Here is a 15,931-nt window from a genome sequence, read left to right as displayed (position 1 = left end):
TTTATTTCAGACATTACATTAATAGCCAATTTTCCTCTCTTTTTCTTTCCCTGACCAACAAGAAAAGGCTGAAGAACTACTTATGTTTTACAACTTTAAAACATCAACAGAAAACAGACATTGCCTACACAGAGAGAGAAAAAAAAAAAAAAAACATGGATTATAAAAGCTAAAAATGTAGAGCCTTGAAGCTTCCATTGCTCAAAGCCGCTTGAGAACGCTGAAATTGAATCTTGAATTGGTTTGATCCCAATAAAGTCCGACCTCATCACCCCTCTTCAGATCCCTTCTTTTCACAAATTCATTGGTCCATTGTTTGATGAGGACATAGCTCCCACTTTTCCATTGTTTGAATTCCATTTGGTGTTCGGAATTTGTATCTTTATCCCAAACAACAACTCCTAAACCATCCTTAATCTTTTCAATGGTTTCTGCATCCCACATCGTCAAAATATGGTGCTTTACCGATCCCGCCGCCAGCAAGAGCCTCGCCAAATCCCCAACATCGCTTGTTTGAATTGTCTTCTTGATAACCCAGGGATCAAACCCAAGCTTCAATTCCAGTGAAACTTCCTGGCAATTATATTTCATCCTTTTGATCCCACGAGCGCTGGATGAAGGAGGAGTGAGCTTCGCAGAGTTTTCGCATGCTTTCCTCTTTTTGGTGACGCAAGAAGCGCAACCCAACTTCAAATCCAACAAAATCTCCTCCGATTCCGATGGCTTATTGCTCGCAAGTAGTACTCCTGCAGCTTCACCGACTTGAACATCATCTCTCTCCGCAACGGCTAAAAAATTATGGAAGATGGGTTCTTTAATCTTTCCGTTATTTTCAGAGCAAGAGGAAGAGGAACTCATCTCATCGGATGTTATGGCCTCAAAAGAAACCGACGATTCCATGTCATCAGCGTCTGGGATGCTCTCCATCAAAAAATCATACATGGCCATGGCCATCATGATATTTCTGGTTTCGGGTTTGCAGAGTAAACACGATTGAATGGAAGGCAAAACCCGCGAACTGGATTTGCAGGACATTAGAGGAAGACCGTCCATCAAAGCAAGAGAAAACTAAAAGAAACAAAAAGGGTTTGTGTTTCTTGGAGGATCTTGGAGTACTGAAGGAAAATATGCGAGGTGAGTCCGACTTTTATAAGGAAGAACGAATGTCGGTGCTTTCAAATTTTCAGGCCGTTGGAGAGTTCGAAGCTAACAGCAGTTGCCAATGTCGGTTCTAACTAAGGCGGTCAGAGGAGATTGTGTCGTTTGCGGGGATTATAAAAGCCAACGACTCGGACATAAATATAAGACGTTGAGGCTGAAATTTTCCCGCCGTTTAAGAGTCCGAAGTCGGTGAAAAACTGAAGTTGTGTGTTTGGAATCATAAAAGCCTACGACTAGTCGTTTTCAGAATTAAATTGGAAACCCAACACCTGCAAACTCAGTATAGCTTTCACGAACATACAGTGAGAAATTCCAAAGCTGCATCATATAAATATTTTTCTTGAAACTTGGTCAGTTGGTTTTGGCATAAAATTTTTTTTTTTGAAATTTTATTTTTGCTAAATATATTTTTTGAAAAAGTGACTATTTTTGCTGTTTGTTTGTAATCTGAAAATGGTTCAAAAAATATTTTGTGGTTTGGCTTGTATGGAAAATTGTCAAATATATATGGCTATTTTTCGCCGTTTGTTTGTAAGTGTAACGCTTAGAATGGTTCAAAAAAGTTTTATTTTATTTTATTTTTTTCATGTCCGCACAAGAGGGGTATTATATAGAAAATCACAAACTATTTATTATATTTTCATATAATTTGAAGAGTTGTGCGGAAGATAGAGAGACGATGGTAAGGAGTTGTAGAGGATGAGAGTGCGTGAAAATAAGCATTCAGGAGTGGGATCAATATTCAATGCAATTGCCTACCCATATTTCTTGCAATTTGGGCACGGAATCGTGAAAGGACCTTTGTGTGGCATACTTGTATTTAAATGATGGTTGATGAAATAATAATAACAAAAAAAAGGTTTTAGGGTTATACCTTGAGAAAAGAGTGTAGGTTTCTGTCTTCAGAATGCGAGAAACTCTAATCACCATCGTGGGGTCAACAATAGTGATCGATTGCCCACGTCTTTTTTTTCTTCGAAAATACAATTAACATACCTTGATTTAGAAGTTAGGTGTATTTTTTAAAATATTGTTTATTTTAAAAAGATTTTTATTTTTGGAGTATTTCATTTTTCTTGGTCAATTGAAAGTATTTTCAAATTGACCAATATTTTATGTTGCATCAAATACTAAAAACAAGCTAGAAAAACCTTTTTTCCATAAAACATTTTAAATCGAAACAATGGGGCTTGGTTTTAATTGTTTTTAAAATCTTGTTCTATTGGTATCAATTAATAAAGCTCAAGGACGGCCATAGAAAAGGAAAAAAGAATTAGTAAGATTATTAGTAGAAAGACATTTGCATTCAAGTGTGTTTTTACTGTCAATGTAGAAGGTTTGGCTTTAACTTATGGGACGAAATGCACCGACCTTAGTGAATAATTGTAATATGTATTTGGACCGCACCCAAATTTGGAAGCTGGTTCACGTTAAAGAAGTTTTATAAGGATGGCTAGACTATCTTTAACTTGGCGAGTCACAGGACCACCACCTCAAAGAGTTTTTGGAGCGGTGAGGAAGAGAGACGAGGAAAAGAAGCTGCGAATAAAAAGAGCGTGAATAACCCCCAACAGATTGAATGGTGCAATATCAAGGAATCACGAATGAAGGATTGAAAGTTTCCTTTGGTTTCTCCTTTGATCCAAACAGATCGAGAACACAAAATTAGAGCATTTATTTCATCAGTAATTTATTTCAGACTTTACAATAATTGCCAATTTATTTCAGAACTAGTTATGTTTTACAACTTCAAAAAATAAACAAACATTGCCTAGAGAGAGAAAAAAAAAAATACATGGATTATATATTGTAATGGGTTTTTCTATTATTCTATTCGTAATCTGTAATATGTATGGATATTGTATATGGAATATAAATGATATAGGATTATAATGGAATATTGTATATGGAATATGAAAGATATAGGATTATAATGGAAAGATGATGATGAAATGGATATAAAAATTGTATTGATAAACAGATTGTTCGAGAAACCCACTCTCCGAATGAAAACAACTAAAATACTCGAGTCATTTTTCCTTCATCTAATGAACTGGGTTTCTTATATTTATACAACCCACATTCATAATCAGCTACACAATTCTAACTCTCAACACCTATTATGCTAAAAGGCCCACTAAAACTATACATCCCTTACATATATAAAAGCTAAAAATGTACGTAGAGCCTTGAAGCTTCCATGGTCAAAGCTGCTTGAGAACGCTAAAATTGAATCTTGAATTGGTTTGATCCCAATAAAGTCCGACCTCATCACCCCTCTTCAGATTCCTTCTATCCACAAATTTGCTGGTCCATTGTTTGATGAGGACATAGCTCCCACTTTTCCATTGTTTGAATTCCATTTGGTGTTCGGAATTTGTATCTTTATCCCAAACAACAACTCCTAAAGTATCCTTAATCTTTTCAATGGTTTCTGCATCCCACATCGGCAAAATATGCTGCTTTACCAATCCCGCTGGCAGTAAGAGCTTCGCCAAGTCCCCAACATCGCTTGTTTGAATCGTCTTCTTGATAACCCAGGGATCAAACCCAAGCTTCAATTCCAATGAAACTTCCGGGGGCAATTATATTTCGTCCTTTTGATCCCACGAGCTCTGGATGGAGGAGGAGTGAGCTTCGCAGAGTTTTCGCATGCTTTCCTCTTTGTGGTGACGCAAGAAGCGCAACCCAACTTCAAATCCAACGAAATCTCCTCCGATTTAGATGGCTTCTTGCTTGCAAGTACTACTCCTTCAGCTTTGCCGACTTGAACATCATCTCTCTCCGCAACTGCTAAAAAATTATAGAAGATGGGTTCCTTAATCTTTCCATTATTTTCAGAGCAAGAGGAAGAGGAACTCATCTCATCGGATGTTACGGCCGATGAAAGATTGATCATCTCATCGGCGTCTGGGATGCTCATGCTCTCCATCCAAAAATCATACATGTTCATGGCTGCCTTGATATTCCCGGATTCGGGTTTGCAAAGTAAACCCGATTGATCGGATGGAAAAACCCGTGAACTGGATTTGCAGGGCATTGGAGGAAGACCCGCCATCAAAGCGAGAGAAAACAAAAGGAAACAAAAAGGGTTTGTGTTTCTTGGAGGATCTAGGAGTACTGAAGGAAAGGATGTGAGGTGAGTGGGACTTTTATAAGCTAGAATGAATGTCGGTGCTTTCCAAATTTTCAGGCCGTTGGCGATCGAGTTCGAATTGAAGTAGGAGTTGCCAATGTCGGTTCTAACTAATCAAGGCGGTCGGAGGAGATTGTGTCGTTTGCAGGGACTATAAAAGCCAACGACTGGGTTGAAATTTTCCCGCCGTTAAGTGTCCAAAGTCGGTGGAAAACTGAAGAAGTATGTTTGGAATCCTAAAAGCCTACTATTAGTCGTTTTAAGAATGAAATTGTCAAGTGAAATACTTCGATCTTTTTAAAAATTTATGTTGTTGTTGTTGATTTTTATTTATTTATTTATTTTTTTTTGGGTATATGAGAATTTGCTGTTATAATAATTTTCCATTAATAGTAATAATCGTTTTCAGTTGAAAATGTGGCTGTTTTTGAATGTGCGTTTGCATTCAGGTAGATGTGTTGTAACTTCACAAACTTGTAATTAGGTTTTGAAAATTTGTTATGAATCTAATACAAAACTAGTGGATTATGATTGAAAATTTTCATTTGTTTAATTAAATGAGTCGAATTTTAGTTGATTTAAATAGGCTTATTCTAATGTTTCGATACGATCTAAACCCGATATGCGACATTTCAAGCTTGTAATTTCTAACACGACTTACGAACCATTCACAAACTTAACACGAAATTAATGAATTTGAGTTGATGGGTCTAACCCTAACCCACTAATTATACTTGCCCATGGAATGGTTTTTAATGCAAGGCCAAGGCGTAAGAACTTCAAGTTTATTATGCTAGAGATCATTATAAGTATCTGCTCCGAGGGCAGACCGGGTTTTGTTTGCATCAAATTAAGAAAAATTTTGATGGCTAAATTTGTTAATTTTCTAACTTTTTGCCGATTAAACAATAAATAATTACCCTAAGCCCGCCCAACTGCTTAAATAATTAAAGACCTATAAGCCTGTTAACTTTTTGCTGTTATCCAAGGGACCACCCCAGTAAACATGGAGAAATAATTGGTGCCAATATTTAAGATATGTTAGAATCTAATAAAAATTCTATATTTTGCCCACAAAAATTCATGTGGCAATATGAAACGTCATCTTCTTTTTTGTTTTGTTTTTTTCCCTCAACATAAAATATGACATGACATCTTGTCACATGGATCTTTATGGACAAAATGTGGAGTTTTTATTAGGAGGTTTGATACGGACACAATACAAATTCAACTCATGGCCAACTTCTCTCCTACGTGTAAAAAAAATTTGAATTTTAAACCAAACAAATTGTCTTTTTTCCCAAATTTTTAGAATCTCAAAATCCTCTCTATCAATTTTTTTTTATTTAAATGACACGTAGGAGAGAAGTTGGTCATAAGTTAGATTTATGTTGTGACCTTAACATTTTCCTTTTATTAGGAGGTTTGATACGGTCATACGGACACAACACAAACCCAACTCATGGCCAACTTCTCTCCTACATGTAAAAAAGTTTTGAATTTTAAACCGAACAAATTGTATTTTTTTCCAAATTTTCAGAATCCCAAAATCCTCTCTCTCAAATTTTTTTTTTTATTAAAAAAATGACACATAGGAAAGAATTTGACCATAAGTTGGATTTGTGTTGTAACCTTAACATTTTCCTTTTATTAGAATCTAATAAAAACTTCACATTTTGCCCTAAAAGGTCTATGTAGCAAGATGTCACATTATCTTTATTTTTGTTTTGTCTTTTTCTCTCCACAAAAAATATATGATGTGGCATTTTGTCACACGGACTTTTATGGGTAAAATGTGGAGTTTTTATTAGATTCTAGCATTTTTTCTAATATTTTTTTTCATATTTTTTTTAAATTTTTTTATAAATTTAATAAATCAACTATTAAATTTGTGGATAATGGTAAAAATTTTTTTGAAGAAGATATTGGGGCTTTTTGCAGAGTTCGTCTGACGGTCTAAAAATCTATTTCAACAGCCCTTACGCCGGTGGTGCTATCTTTTTATTTGTTTTACATGACCCCTATCTCCGGTCCGGCCATTCAAAATCTGCATCAACGTTTGCATATGAATTTAGATGTTCTATGATTTGACTCTTGGTTGGATAGTAGGTGGCTTGTGATATTCTGCTGAATTTGAATTCATTGCAGGAATTTATCGCATGGCGTTGGTGTAGGCTATAAAGCAGTGATGTGTTTCTATATTGTGAAACAATTGCAAATGTTTTGGATGCATACATGAAATTTAGAGGCTGTTTTTTTCAATTCAAAAAACTGTTAATTTAGCAAATAGAAATGCTTTGCTCTCCATCCTCAGGGCTCCACCTTCTTCCTCACCATAGAAACGCTCACTCACCCACTTCACAAAACCCTACACCTGACCTTCTCTACAACTTCAACACCCCATTTGAGCTCAAACAAGTCCATGCCCACCTCATCAAAACCAACACTCCCCTTTCCATTCTCCCTCTCTCTCGGGCCGCCTTTGTTTGCGCTCTCACACCTAGTTTCGCTTACGCCCAACGAATCCTTGAGCGCGAGGAAAAGCCTGAGATTGTTTTCTGGAATTCGTGCTTGAGAACCTTTGCAGAAGGCGATTCTCCTATTGATGCAATCTTGCTTTTCTATAAATTGCGCCAGTTCGATGTTTTTCCTGATAATTTCACTTGTTCTTTTGTTCTCAAGGCATGCACGAATTTATTGGATATTTTGAATGGTAGAATTGTTCATGGTTATGTGGAGAAACTTGGGTTGCAGTCGAATTTGTTTTTGCAAAACATGATTGTTCATTTGTATGCTTTGTGCGGAGCGATAGGGGATGCTCGGCTGTTGTTTGAGAAAATGTCGCAGCGAGATGTAGTGACGTGGAATATAATGATAAGCCAATTGGTGAAGAGGGGAGATATTGAGGGGGCTTATGATTTGTTTTCACGGATGCCCGATAGAAGTGTGAGGTCATGGACATCAATGATTGCAGGCTACGTCCAATGTGGGAAGCCTAAGGAGGCTATTCATTTATTTATGAGGATGGAAGAGGCAGGTATGAGGCCGAATGAGTTGACAGTGGTGGCTGTTCTTGCAGCTTGTGCTGATTTGGGTGCCTTGGATTTGGGAAGGAGGGTTCATGAGTACTCAAACCAAAGTGGGTTTAGGAGAAATGTTCATATTTCTAATACTTTGATTGATATGTATCTCAAATGTGGATGCTTGGCAGATGCTCGTAGAGCTTTTGGGGAAATGGAAGAACGAACTATTGTGTCGTGGTCAGCCATGATTGCTGGGCTTGCAATGCATGGGCAAGCTGAGGAAGCTTTGAGACTCTTCTCTGAGATGATTCAGATAGGGGTGAAGCCAAATGATGTAACCTTCATTGGACTATTGCATGCTTGTAGCCACATCGGAATGATAGACAAGGGACGTGAATTTTTTGGGAGCATGACTAGAGATTTTGGGATAATTCCCAGAATCGAGCATTACGGTTGTATGGTTGATCTATTCAGTCGCGCAGGCCTTCTTCAAGAAGCCTACGAGTTTATTATGAACATGCCTATCAAACCCAATGGGGTTGTGTGGGGAGCTTTGCTTGGTGGATGCAGAGTTTACAAAAACATTGCGCTGGCTGAGGAAGCAATCCGACACCTTTCTGAACTGGATCCGCTTAATGATGGATACTACGTGGTGTTGTCAAACATTTATGCAGAAGCAGAACGGTGGGAAGACACTGCAAAAGTGAGAAAGTTTATGAAAGATCACGGGGTGAAGAAAACACCCGGGTGGAGTTCAATCATGGTAGACGGAGTGCTGCATGAGTTTGCTGCCGGCGACGAGTCCCATCCTCAAGCTGAGGAGATATTCCAGATGTGGGGAAAACTACTTCAAAAAATAAAGCTAAGAGGATACGTGCCAAAGACTTCAGTTGTACTACTGGACATAGAAGAGAATGAGAAGGAGAAATTTCTGTTTCGCCATAGTGAGAAATTGGCACTGGCTTTCGGGTTGATGAAAACACCGTCCAGAAGGCCAATTAGGATTATGAAGAATCTTCGTGTTTGTGAAGACTGCCATGCTGCTTTCAAACTCATCTCAGAGATAGTTGATCGAGAGATAGTTGTGAGAGACAGGAATCGGTTCCATTGTTTCAAAGATGGTTCTTGTACTTGCAGGGATTATTGGTAGGGAGTGGCTGAGGCTCCTCATGGTGAACATTATTATTATTATTATTTTTTGATAAGTCCTCATGGTGAACATTATATTTGCTATTTTGTATCGTTTCTAAATGAGTTGCATCTTATATCAAAGAATTATTCAGTCATATGATGAGGCAAACCAATAATTGTCCTATCTTTGAATTAATAACAATAAGAAATCTTATTTAATTACAAATATTATTTAAAAGAAAAAAAAAAAAAAAAAAAAAAAAAAACATCTATAAAACCCGTTATCCCTAAATGAAGCAACATATTTCAAATATTTTAATTCTACAGCTTCACCTTTGACCTTTATCAGCATGTGCAATACCTAACCCTTGGTCATGGGGATTTCTTGAAGACATCTCATAGAACAGGGCACCCCTCGGCCTGGATCCCGGGTGCCGTTGGGCAAATAGCCAATGGACAATGGTCATCACTGTCCAAACCCCACCAGGCTGGACCGATAATATCCCGGCTTTGAAGGGTGAAGAAAAGGATAACTCCCATGAAGGCAACCCCAGCATCTAAAGCAGCAGATAAGATGTAGTTGTGTCTAGCCCACCATCCCTTGAACCTTCTGTAAACATAGAAGTTAAAGAACATTCCGACGGCTCCCCAAGCCAAGTAGTTCACCGCTCTAGCCGGTGGCATGGCGGATGTAGCTCCAAGGATGATAGGCGCGTGTATAAGCCTAAACCACTTTATGTTGGGGAATTTGCGGGAAAGTATCCAGCCGGGAAAAGGGGCTAGGAGGCCAATGAGGAAGAACCAGTTCATCCCTGGGTAGATACCCTGACTTGTGAACATTCTGAGCGGGCCTATGACTCCCCATATGACCGAAGCATTGAAGAAAACATCATCGCCGGGACATGTCCATGGACTCCCCTCCGGCAACAATGTTACATCACAGATGTTTTCAACATTTGTGAGAAGCCACCATGCTGTGGCGAAATAGGTACTTGAAGCAACTAATGTTCCAACTAACTGAGAATACAAATTAACAAAATATCAATCCTTATATACCAACATTGTGAACATGAATTCAAATAAAAAAAATTTGCCCGCAAGTGTCGACCCGTTTGATTTGGTTAATACCACAGGTCCACAAGATCAGTTATTCGAGTCTTCACTCAACCGAAACACAGCTCTTGTAGGTAGGGTTGTGGATTTAAAAAAAAATCAAATAAATTTTACTGTTAAACTAATGAACCAACCTGTACGATAAACATGGATTTTGGAGGGATCTTCATATAATGACCTAGTTTGAAGTCATTCAGAAAATAGAGTGCTTGTGACATGCTAATATAGCCATAGGTCTTGAAAGCCACATTAGCTAGAGGCTTCCCTGGGTAAAGATACCCAATAACCAACTCTGTAATCACATTTAACCCTGGTTGCTGCAATTAACATTAACACGGTTTATTGAGAAATGTAGTCCGTTAAAAGATGCAGAAAATGCAGATGATTGCAAGAACATACCTGGTTTGTTGTGGCTTGAATAACTCCGATGGGTAAGGTGAAAAACAATGCAATGCCACAGGCTAGTAAAAGTCCCCACCAAGGGAGTTGGAGCTGCTGGCCGAAACCTTCACAAGCATATAAGCTAAGACCCACCATCAACAGCAAGATGACTTGAAACCACCATTGAGGGACTTGTTCATAGTTCGCCTTCATCAGCCTTGTATGCACATCCGAGAGATGATCTTTTGCTGCAGTTGTTGTCTTCTTCCACAGTTGCCAAATTGTTCTGCTCAGTCACAAGAAGAAAAAAACAAAGAATATCATGAAAAAAGAAATTGTTCTGCTCAGTCCAAAAAAAGAAAGAAAGAAATAGAACTAATTGATGTCAAGAAGCTTACTTTCCGTTGTAGAGGGCAACATGTGAAATAGTAGCCGTTAGAGTTGCGAAGCTCAAGCCATAAGAGAGGGCAAAAAAGATACTTAGATAAAGTTTGCTGTAACTGTTGTAAGCTTCATAATCAATACCGAAAGTTTTCTGATCAAGAACTCTGGTTAAGTTGTAGCGTTGGCCATCATGGTCGAAAGTGTGAGAGGAAAAGAGAGGGAACTTCTTAGCGTCATATGCATTAGTCCAATAGAAAATGGGGTTAACGATATAGACAAACACAAAAAATCCCACTAAAGTATTGACAATTGCAAATCCAGGAGTGGCTAAAGGGCTGCCCAAGAAGCCAGCAACGGTGGACCAATCAAACCCCATTGAGCCTAGTCCAAGGCCATGGACGCCTCCACCAATCTGTTGGGCAGTGATGGAGTCCTTCCAAATCCAACAAACGAAGGAGAGATATGATATTGAAGGGAAAAGATAGCTTGGGATGAGGTAGTAAGCGAAGCTTGTTACAAAAATCAAGAAGAAGTATTGCAGCCTTGTATGTCCTCCCTTTGGTCTCTTTTCCTTTTCATGCAATGCCCTGTATTTCACATGTAACTTTGTTCAATCTGAGGAAATAATGCAGAGCAACAAAAAGCAAGGCCAACTTATTTCATAGAATTGCTATTAAGCAGACGGAGATAATTGAGATGACGAGCAGTAAAAATCAGTACCCAATTGTATAAGAGTCGTATACGAATCTACTAAATAGAATTTTGAGGCTGGGAAAGAGGATGCAAGTACCTGAATAGAGAGACTTGGACAAGGTTTGCAGGCCACCACATATAAGGAGAGTCAACAAGGTATTTTCTGAACAGTCCAGCCCATCCATAACCAAGCATCTGCAAAACATATGGGATAAAAATTTACAAAGAACCACTGTGTAAAGACATTGATGGCTGATATTCTCTGAATTCGGGTTTCAATATCTCGCATTCATCTAACGTAGAAACTCGAGATAAGGCCTTTTTTTATTTTATTTTATTTTTATTAAAACATGTCTAATTGAAATATTCATATTGTGAACAAAAATACCTGAGTGGTTTGTGATAACAGGAAGGCTGCTGCTGGATGGAGTCCCCTGTGGTAGAAAGCCTTGACACTGGTGAGAATATGAACGGCATAGACCCCACCGGCTCCGGAACTGGCAAAGATAGTGATCAAAACATGTTCTTTCAGACTGAAGGGCCCAGGATTGAGTGAGAAAGACCATTTTGTGAGTGGGACTCGAAATACCGTCTTTGGAAGCCAAGCAGCCATTAGCTTCCCCACTGGGAGCACAAGAATTTGTGCTGAGACTGAGGAAATCGATAGCTGATTTTGGCGGTACGCGAAAAATTGGTTCACAAAAGCAAGGATGACACATGATATTGTCCCAAGAAACCATGTTCGGAATGTCAAGGCCGGTTGTGTTGGGTCGTCGGTCGGTAAAACCGTCAGCCTAACCTGCTCGATTGGGCTATCGTTTTCTTCTTCATCCCCTGCTTCAACCCAAATGACAAGAACAAAAAATTTTTAAAAAAAATTTTTTTAAAAAAAAAAGAAAAAGAAAAAGAAATCATTCAGGAAAAAAGAATCATAATTGTGGGTTCTTTTGTAGCAACTTTGATAATATTTCAGACCCATGTCATGTATCTCTCATTGAATGTCAAATTCATTCTATGGAATTAAATATCCCCTGTTCTGCATATTATGTATGCACACGTGCAGGAAAATAATCATAAGAAAACAAAGAAATGTAATACATGTTTATGCAATAAAGTTCATCTCATGCATCAAACATTCATCAATTATAACAAAGAATTTGATGAATCTTGAAAGGGAGGCTTACCTGTGAGGTCGATGTTGGTTTCATGCTTCGGAGACGATTTTGCAGGGACTCCATCATCAGCGTAACCTGTCATGGCTCGCTCCTTCTCCTTGGACAAAAAATGCCAAATCCCTCAGTTCCTTCAACCGCAAACACTATATATATATATATATACACACACACACACACACACACAATTCAATTGTGTGATGCACACAGGCCTGCATTCAATGTTACAGACTGTACACACGTCTTTTCCAAAATTTACGTGAAGAATTTCTATTTTTAAGCAGAAACTTTAGTAGTTTATGGTTCAAAGCGACCCAGATAGGATCTAGCTGTTCGTTGGACGAGCAACGAAACTAATCCAAGACTAAACTGACCGGCAAAAAAGGGGGACCTTTTTTTTTCGCTATGAATCTTTCAAGAATCTGAATATACCCGCTACGGCTCTTTATTATTGCTAATCTTGCATGCATTTCAATCTGTATTCATGCTAACAAGATCCGACTATTTAGAAAGAAGGAGAAAATTGCCTTAACATAAAATAAAGTAGTATATGGAAATTAATTAAGGCAAAGATGTCACTCTGTTTTTCATACCTTATGAATAAGCGATTATTTGTGATAAAACAGAGCGTGGGAAAGGACGTAGCTCATATTTCATTTCATATATATATATCTCCTACTTTTTGGACAAGTATCCTGAAAAAGTGACACGTGTTATTAGTATGTAATGATAAATGTTTGTTTGTTATATTATGACGTCCATTTCCAGTATATTTTCGCTAAGTTGACATGCTCCATCAGCGTGAGATGGTAATATAAATGAATAAATGTTAAATGCAAAATTACCTTTTAACCATCCTACATCACTTTTTCCCGTATGAGTTTTGGGAAAAAGTGATGGTCTCAAACATTACTTGCTTCATCCATGCCAACCCAATAAAGATGGACGATAGAATGAAAATAAGCATTTCTCAACACGTAAATAATATAGCTTCTTATGTGTTTTTTTAATAGCTACATTTCGCTTCTAAATATTGATTTGTAAAAAGAGTAAATGTTATATGTTATTTTATCTCCAAAACTGATTACAATTAGATTAAAATTTAATAATAATTTATCTTAAATTTAATTATAATTTTAAACGCCGCATCAACTTTGACAGATAAAATAAGGCCAAAAGAATAATATATAGCAATACTCTAAAAATGAACTCTTCATTCTCACTTGTCACATTCATTTTACACTAGTGATATGACTTGTTTTAACTGGTTTTTATGTCGGTATTTTAAAAAAAAAATGTCTAAATTAAATTAAAGTTTAATTAAATAATTAGATTCTTAAATAAAATATTAAATTCAAGTTTAAACTTTTTGGATTACAGGCGAAAATCTTTGTCTTAATTGAGAGGCCAAACAAATCAACCTTATGGTGGGGGGTGTATTCTCCCCCGACACACGCAAACAAAGGACGATAAATTTGGGAGATTCTTTTGTCCAGAATCTCCTAAACATATGGGGGCTATCAGCTAGATTTTAAGTTAAATTACAAATATAATTCATAATATAATTTTTTTTTATTAAGATTATATATATATATATATACACACACATGATGCCTATAATATTACATGCATGTGTTGTTAAATAATCCCAACGCCCACGGCTCACCTCTGAGCCTCCGACACCGGAGTCTTCAAAACCAACTAAGACGGTAGCTCCAGTAATTTTGTTGGTAGTTTTGTCAATGAGTATTTTGTTAAGAGAAACACAAATTATTTGGTGTGAAATGTTAAAATACTTTTTTGATATTTTAAGCTCAGGTGTTTGCTTCCTATTCGAATGTGCAAAACACTCCGTTTACGTCACAAAATAATTTAATTATTCTCAAAACACTAAAAACTATTACACTCTTTTCTAAACAAAAAACAAGATAAAAAGGATTGAGATCCCCTCATATTATAAAATATGAGTCATCTATTTCATTTAACGGTTTAAACAAATGCAGAAGTTTGTGTGTTATCGTGTTATCAAGGTAATCAATTTTAGTTTTTAATATGTCAAATCCATTTACTTCAGAGACACAAATTTCTGAACTTATTTAAACCGTTACATGAAATGGATTAATCAGATTTTAGAATATATGAGAATATAAGATGATCCAAATCCAGACAAAAAAAAAAAACATTAAGAAACACACAACCATATTCTAACCATATTATTTATATATATAGTGAATTAGGTAGGTTTGGCTGTTGAGAGCCAGGTTGATATTAGACCTCAAAAGGAATGGAGCTGCTTGACAGCTAATTAAGCTTTTATGGAGATAGTTGGGGCTTGAATTTAGGGGACTAATATGATCAATTTAGTCAAATCTTTTATGGTGATTGCACTGCCGAGATTTGACAAAGGGATCTCTTGCGTGTGAGATACGTGAAGGGCAATCGTATGGTAACCAAGGGGCTCACCAAAATATCTCTTTATTCTTTACCATGATCAACAACATGAAGAATAATACCCTCTCTTTAATCATGTTTATCTGTCTAATTAATTATACTAATTATCACTCGTAATAGATTATCATTTGTTGCTTCACTGCCTTCCTTGAATCCCTCCATCTTTTCATTGTGTTTCCTTATTTTGTTGCTCTTTTTTTTTTTTTTTTTTGACATGTCCACAGAAGAGTAAGGAGGGGAGATTCGAACTAGTGACCACCGCTTCATGAGGCGTGGTTTCTAGTCAATTGAGCTACCTCTTGGAGACGTTGCTTCTTTTTCAAAAAGTAATGAATTGGTTGTTTTAGTATATACTTCTCTTTTTTCTTTAAAAAAAAAAAAAATTGTTTTTATTACTATTATCAAATATGAAGTGGCTTTTAAAATCGCTAATAAATCAAAATTTAATAACGATTATCTCAAATTTAATAGTGATTTTAAAAGTCACATCATATTTAAGATAACTCTAATATTCTTTCTAGCATTACTCTACTCTCATGGCAGTGTGATGCGAAAAAACCTTAGACTTCCTAATTAAACGACAAATGTTTAAGGAAAGTATACTTTTATCAAATGACACTATTTTGTATCAACCCTGAATTGAATGTAGGGTGCCTTGTACAGGCTTACAATAAGAACTGAATGAAATTAAAATTTTAAAGGATAATATATTCATCCTTTAGGGCTCATAATTGAAACCCTAATAAAACTCTTAATTCATTCAAACAAAGAAAAAAGATTGTGAAGAGAGTTTACTTTAAAAGGGGGAAAAAAAAAAGAGTCCCCAATGTGGCAAATGAGACAATGAAGAAGCAAGTTGATGGCTAAAAATATGGGCTCAAGCAGCACCCCTAGAGTCAGTAGGATGACTTTTAGAAGATGTTAAATACAGTGTTGGTCCACCATGCCCCACCCTGCCTCAGCCGAAATTTCGGAATTTAGGTCTTAATGGCCAGTTGATTTGCCAAACTTTTACCCATACTGACAGAAAAGAATGTGGTGAGAGATGGGCAAAGATATGATGGTTTTCAGCAATGCAATCTATGCCCTTACAACTGTTGGTGAAGATCATGATTGTGATCAAGATATGATGACAATCATGGCAATCATTTTTATTTCTCTGGTTGGTTGGTGGTGATAGGATTAGGGTTTAGGATTTAGGGTTTCTTTCCTCAGTTATACACACAGTTTCCTCTATTTGATTTTCAGCAAAGGGCATACAATGATGGTTGTGCTCAAGAGAAGTT

The 15,931-nt window shown here is 36.9% G+C and overlaps 3 protein-coding genes across 5 annotated transcripts; 1 reads left to right on the top strand and 2 right to left on the bottom strand.

Annotated features, from left to right (window-relative positions):
* Positions 1–201: 201 nt before the first annotated feature.
* LOC132174607 (B3 domain-containing protein At2g33720-like) lies at positions 202–948 on the bottom strand. Its single transcript, XM_059586240.1, has one exon. It carries the CDS (start codon positions 946–948, stop codon positions 202–204), a length of 747 nt encoding a protein of 248 aa, XP_059442223.1.
* A 5,297-nt stretch (positions 949–6,245) lies between these two features.
* Positions 6,246–8,598, top strand: LOC132174880 (pentatricopeptide repeat-containing protein At4g21065-like). The gene has a single exon (XM_059586614.1). The coding sequence runs from the start codon at positions 6,590–6,592 to the stop codon at positions 8,468–8,470; it is 1,881 nt and encodes a 626-aa protein (XP_059442597.1). The 5' UTR covers positions 6,246–6,589; the 3' UTR covers positions 8,471–8,598.
* A 132-nt stretch (positions 8,599–8,730) lies between these two features.
* LOC132175355 (oligopeptide transporter 1-like) lies at positions 8,731–12,822 on the bottom strand. Of its 3 annotated transcripts, none has more exons than XM_059587278.1 (8): positions 12,788–12,822; positions 12,207–12,294; positions 11,411–11,856; positions 11,120–11,217; positions 10,344–10,916; positions 9,964–10,231; positions 9,699–9,881; positions 8,731–9,468 (listed from the first exon to the last, which is right to left on the bottom strand). In XM_059587278.1, exons 2-8 carry the CDS (start codon positions 12,277–12,279, stop codon positions 8,848–8,850), a joined length of 2,262 nt encoding a protein of 753 aa, XP_059443261.1. In that variant the 5' UTR covers positions 12,280–12,294; positions 12,788–12,822; the 3' UTR covers positions 8,731–8,847. The 3 variants fall into 3 exon arrangements, with proteins under 3 accessions (XP_059443261.1, XP_059443264.1, XP_059443263.1); XM_059587281.1 differs by having other exon boundaries at positions 12,207–12,288; positions 12,788–12,818; XM_059587280.1 differs by having other exon boundaries at positions 12,207–12,291; positions 12,788–12,817.
* Between the last annotated feature and the right edge of the window lie 3,109 nt (positions 12,823–15,931).

The sequence above is a fragment of the Corylus avellana genome, chromosome ca3, assembly GCF_901000735.1.
Source record: "Corylus avellana chromosome ca3, CavTom2PMs-1.0".
Lineage (NCBI taxonomy): Eukaryota > Viridiplantae > Streptophyta > Magnoliopsida > Fagales > Betulaceae > Corylus > Corylus avellana.
This window is presented reverse-complemented; position numbering and strand designations above follow the sequence as displayed.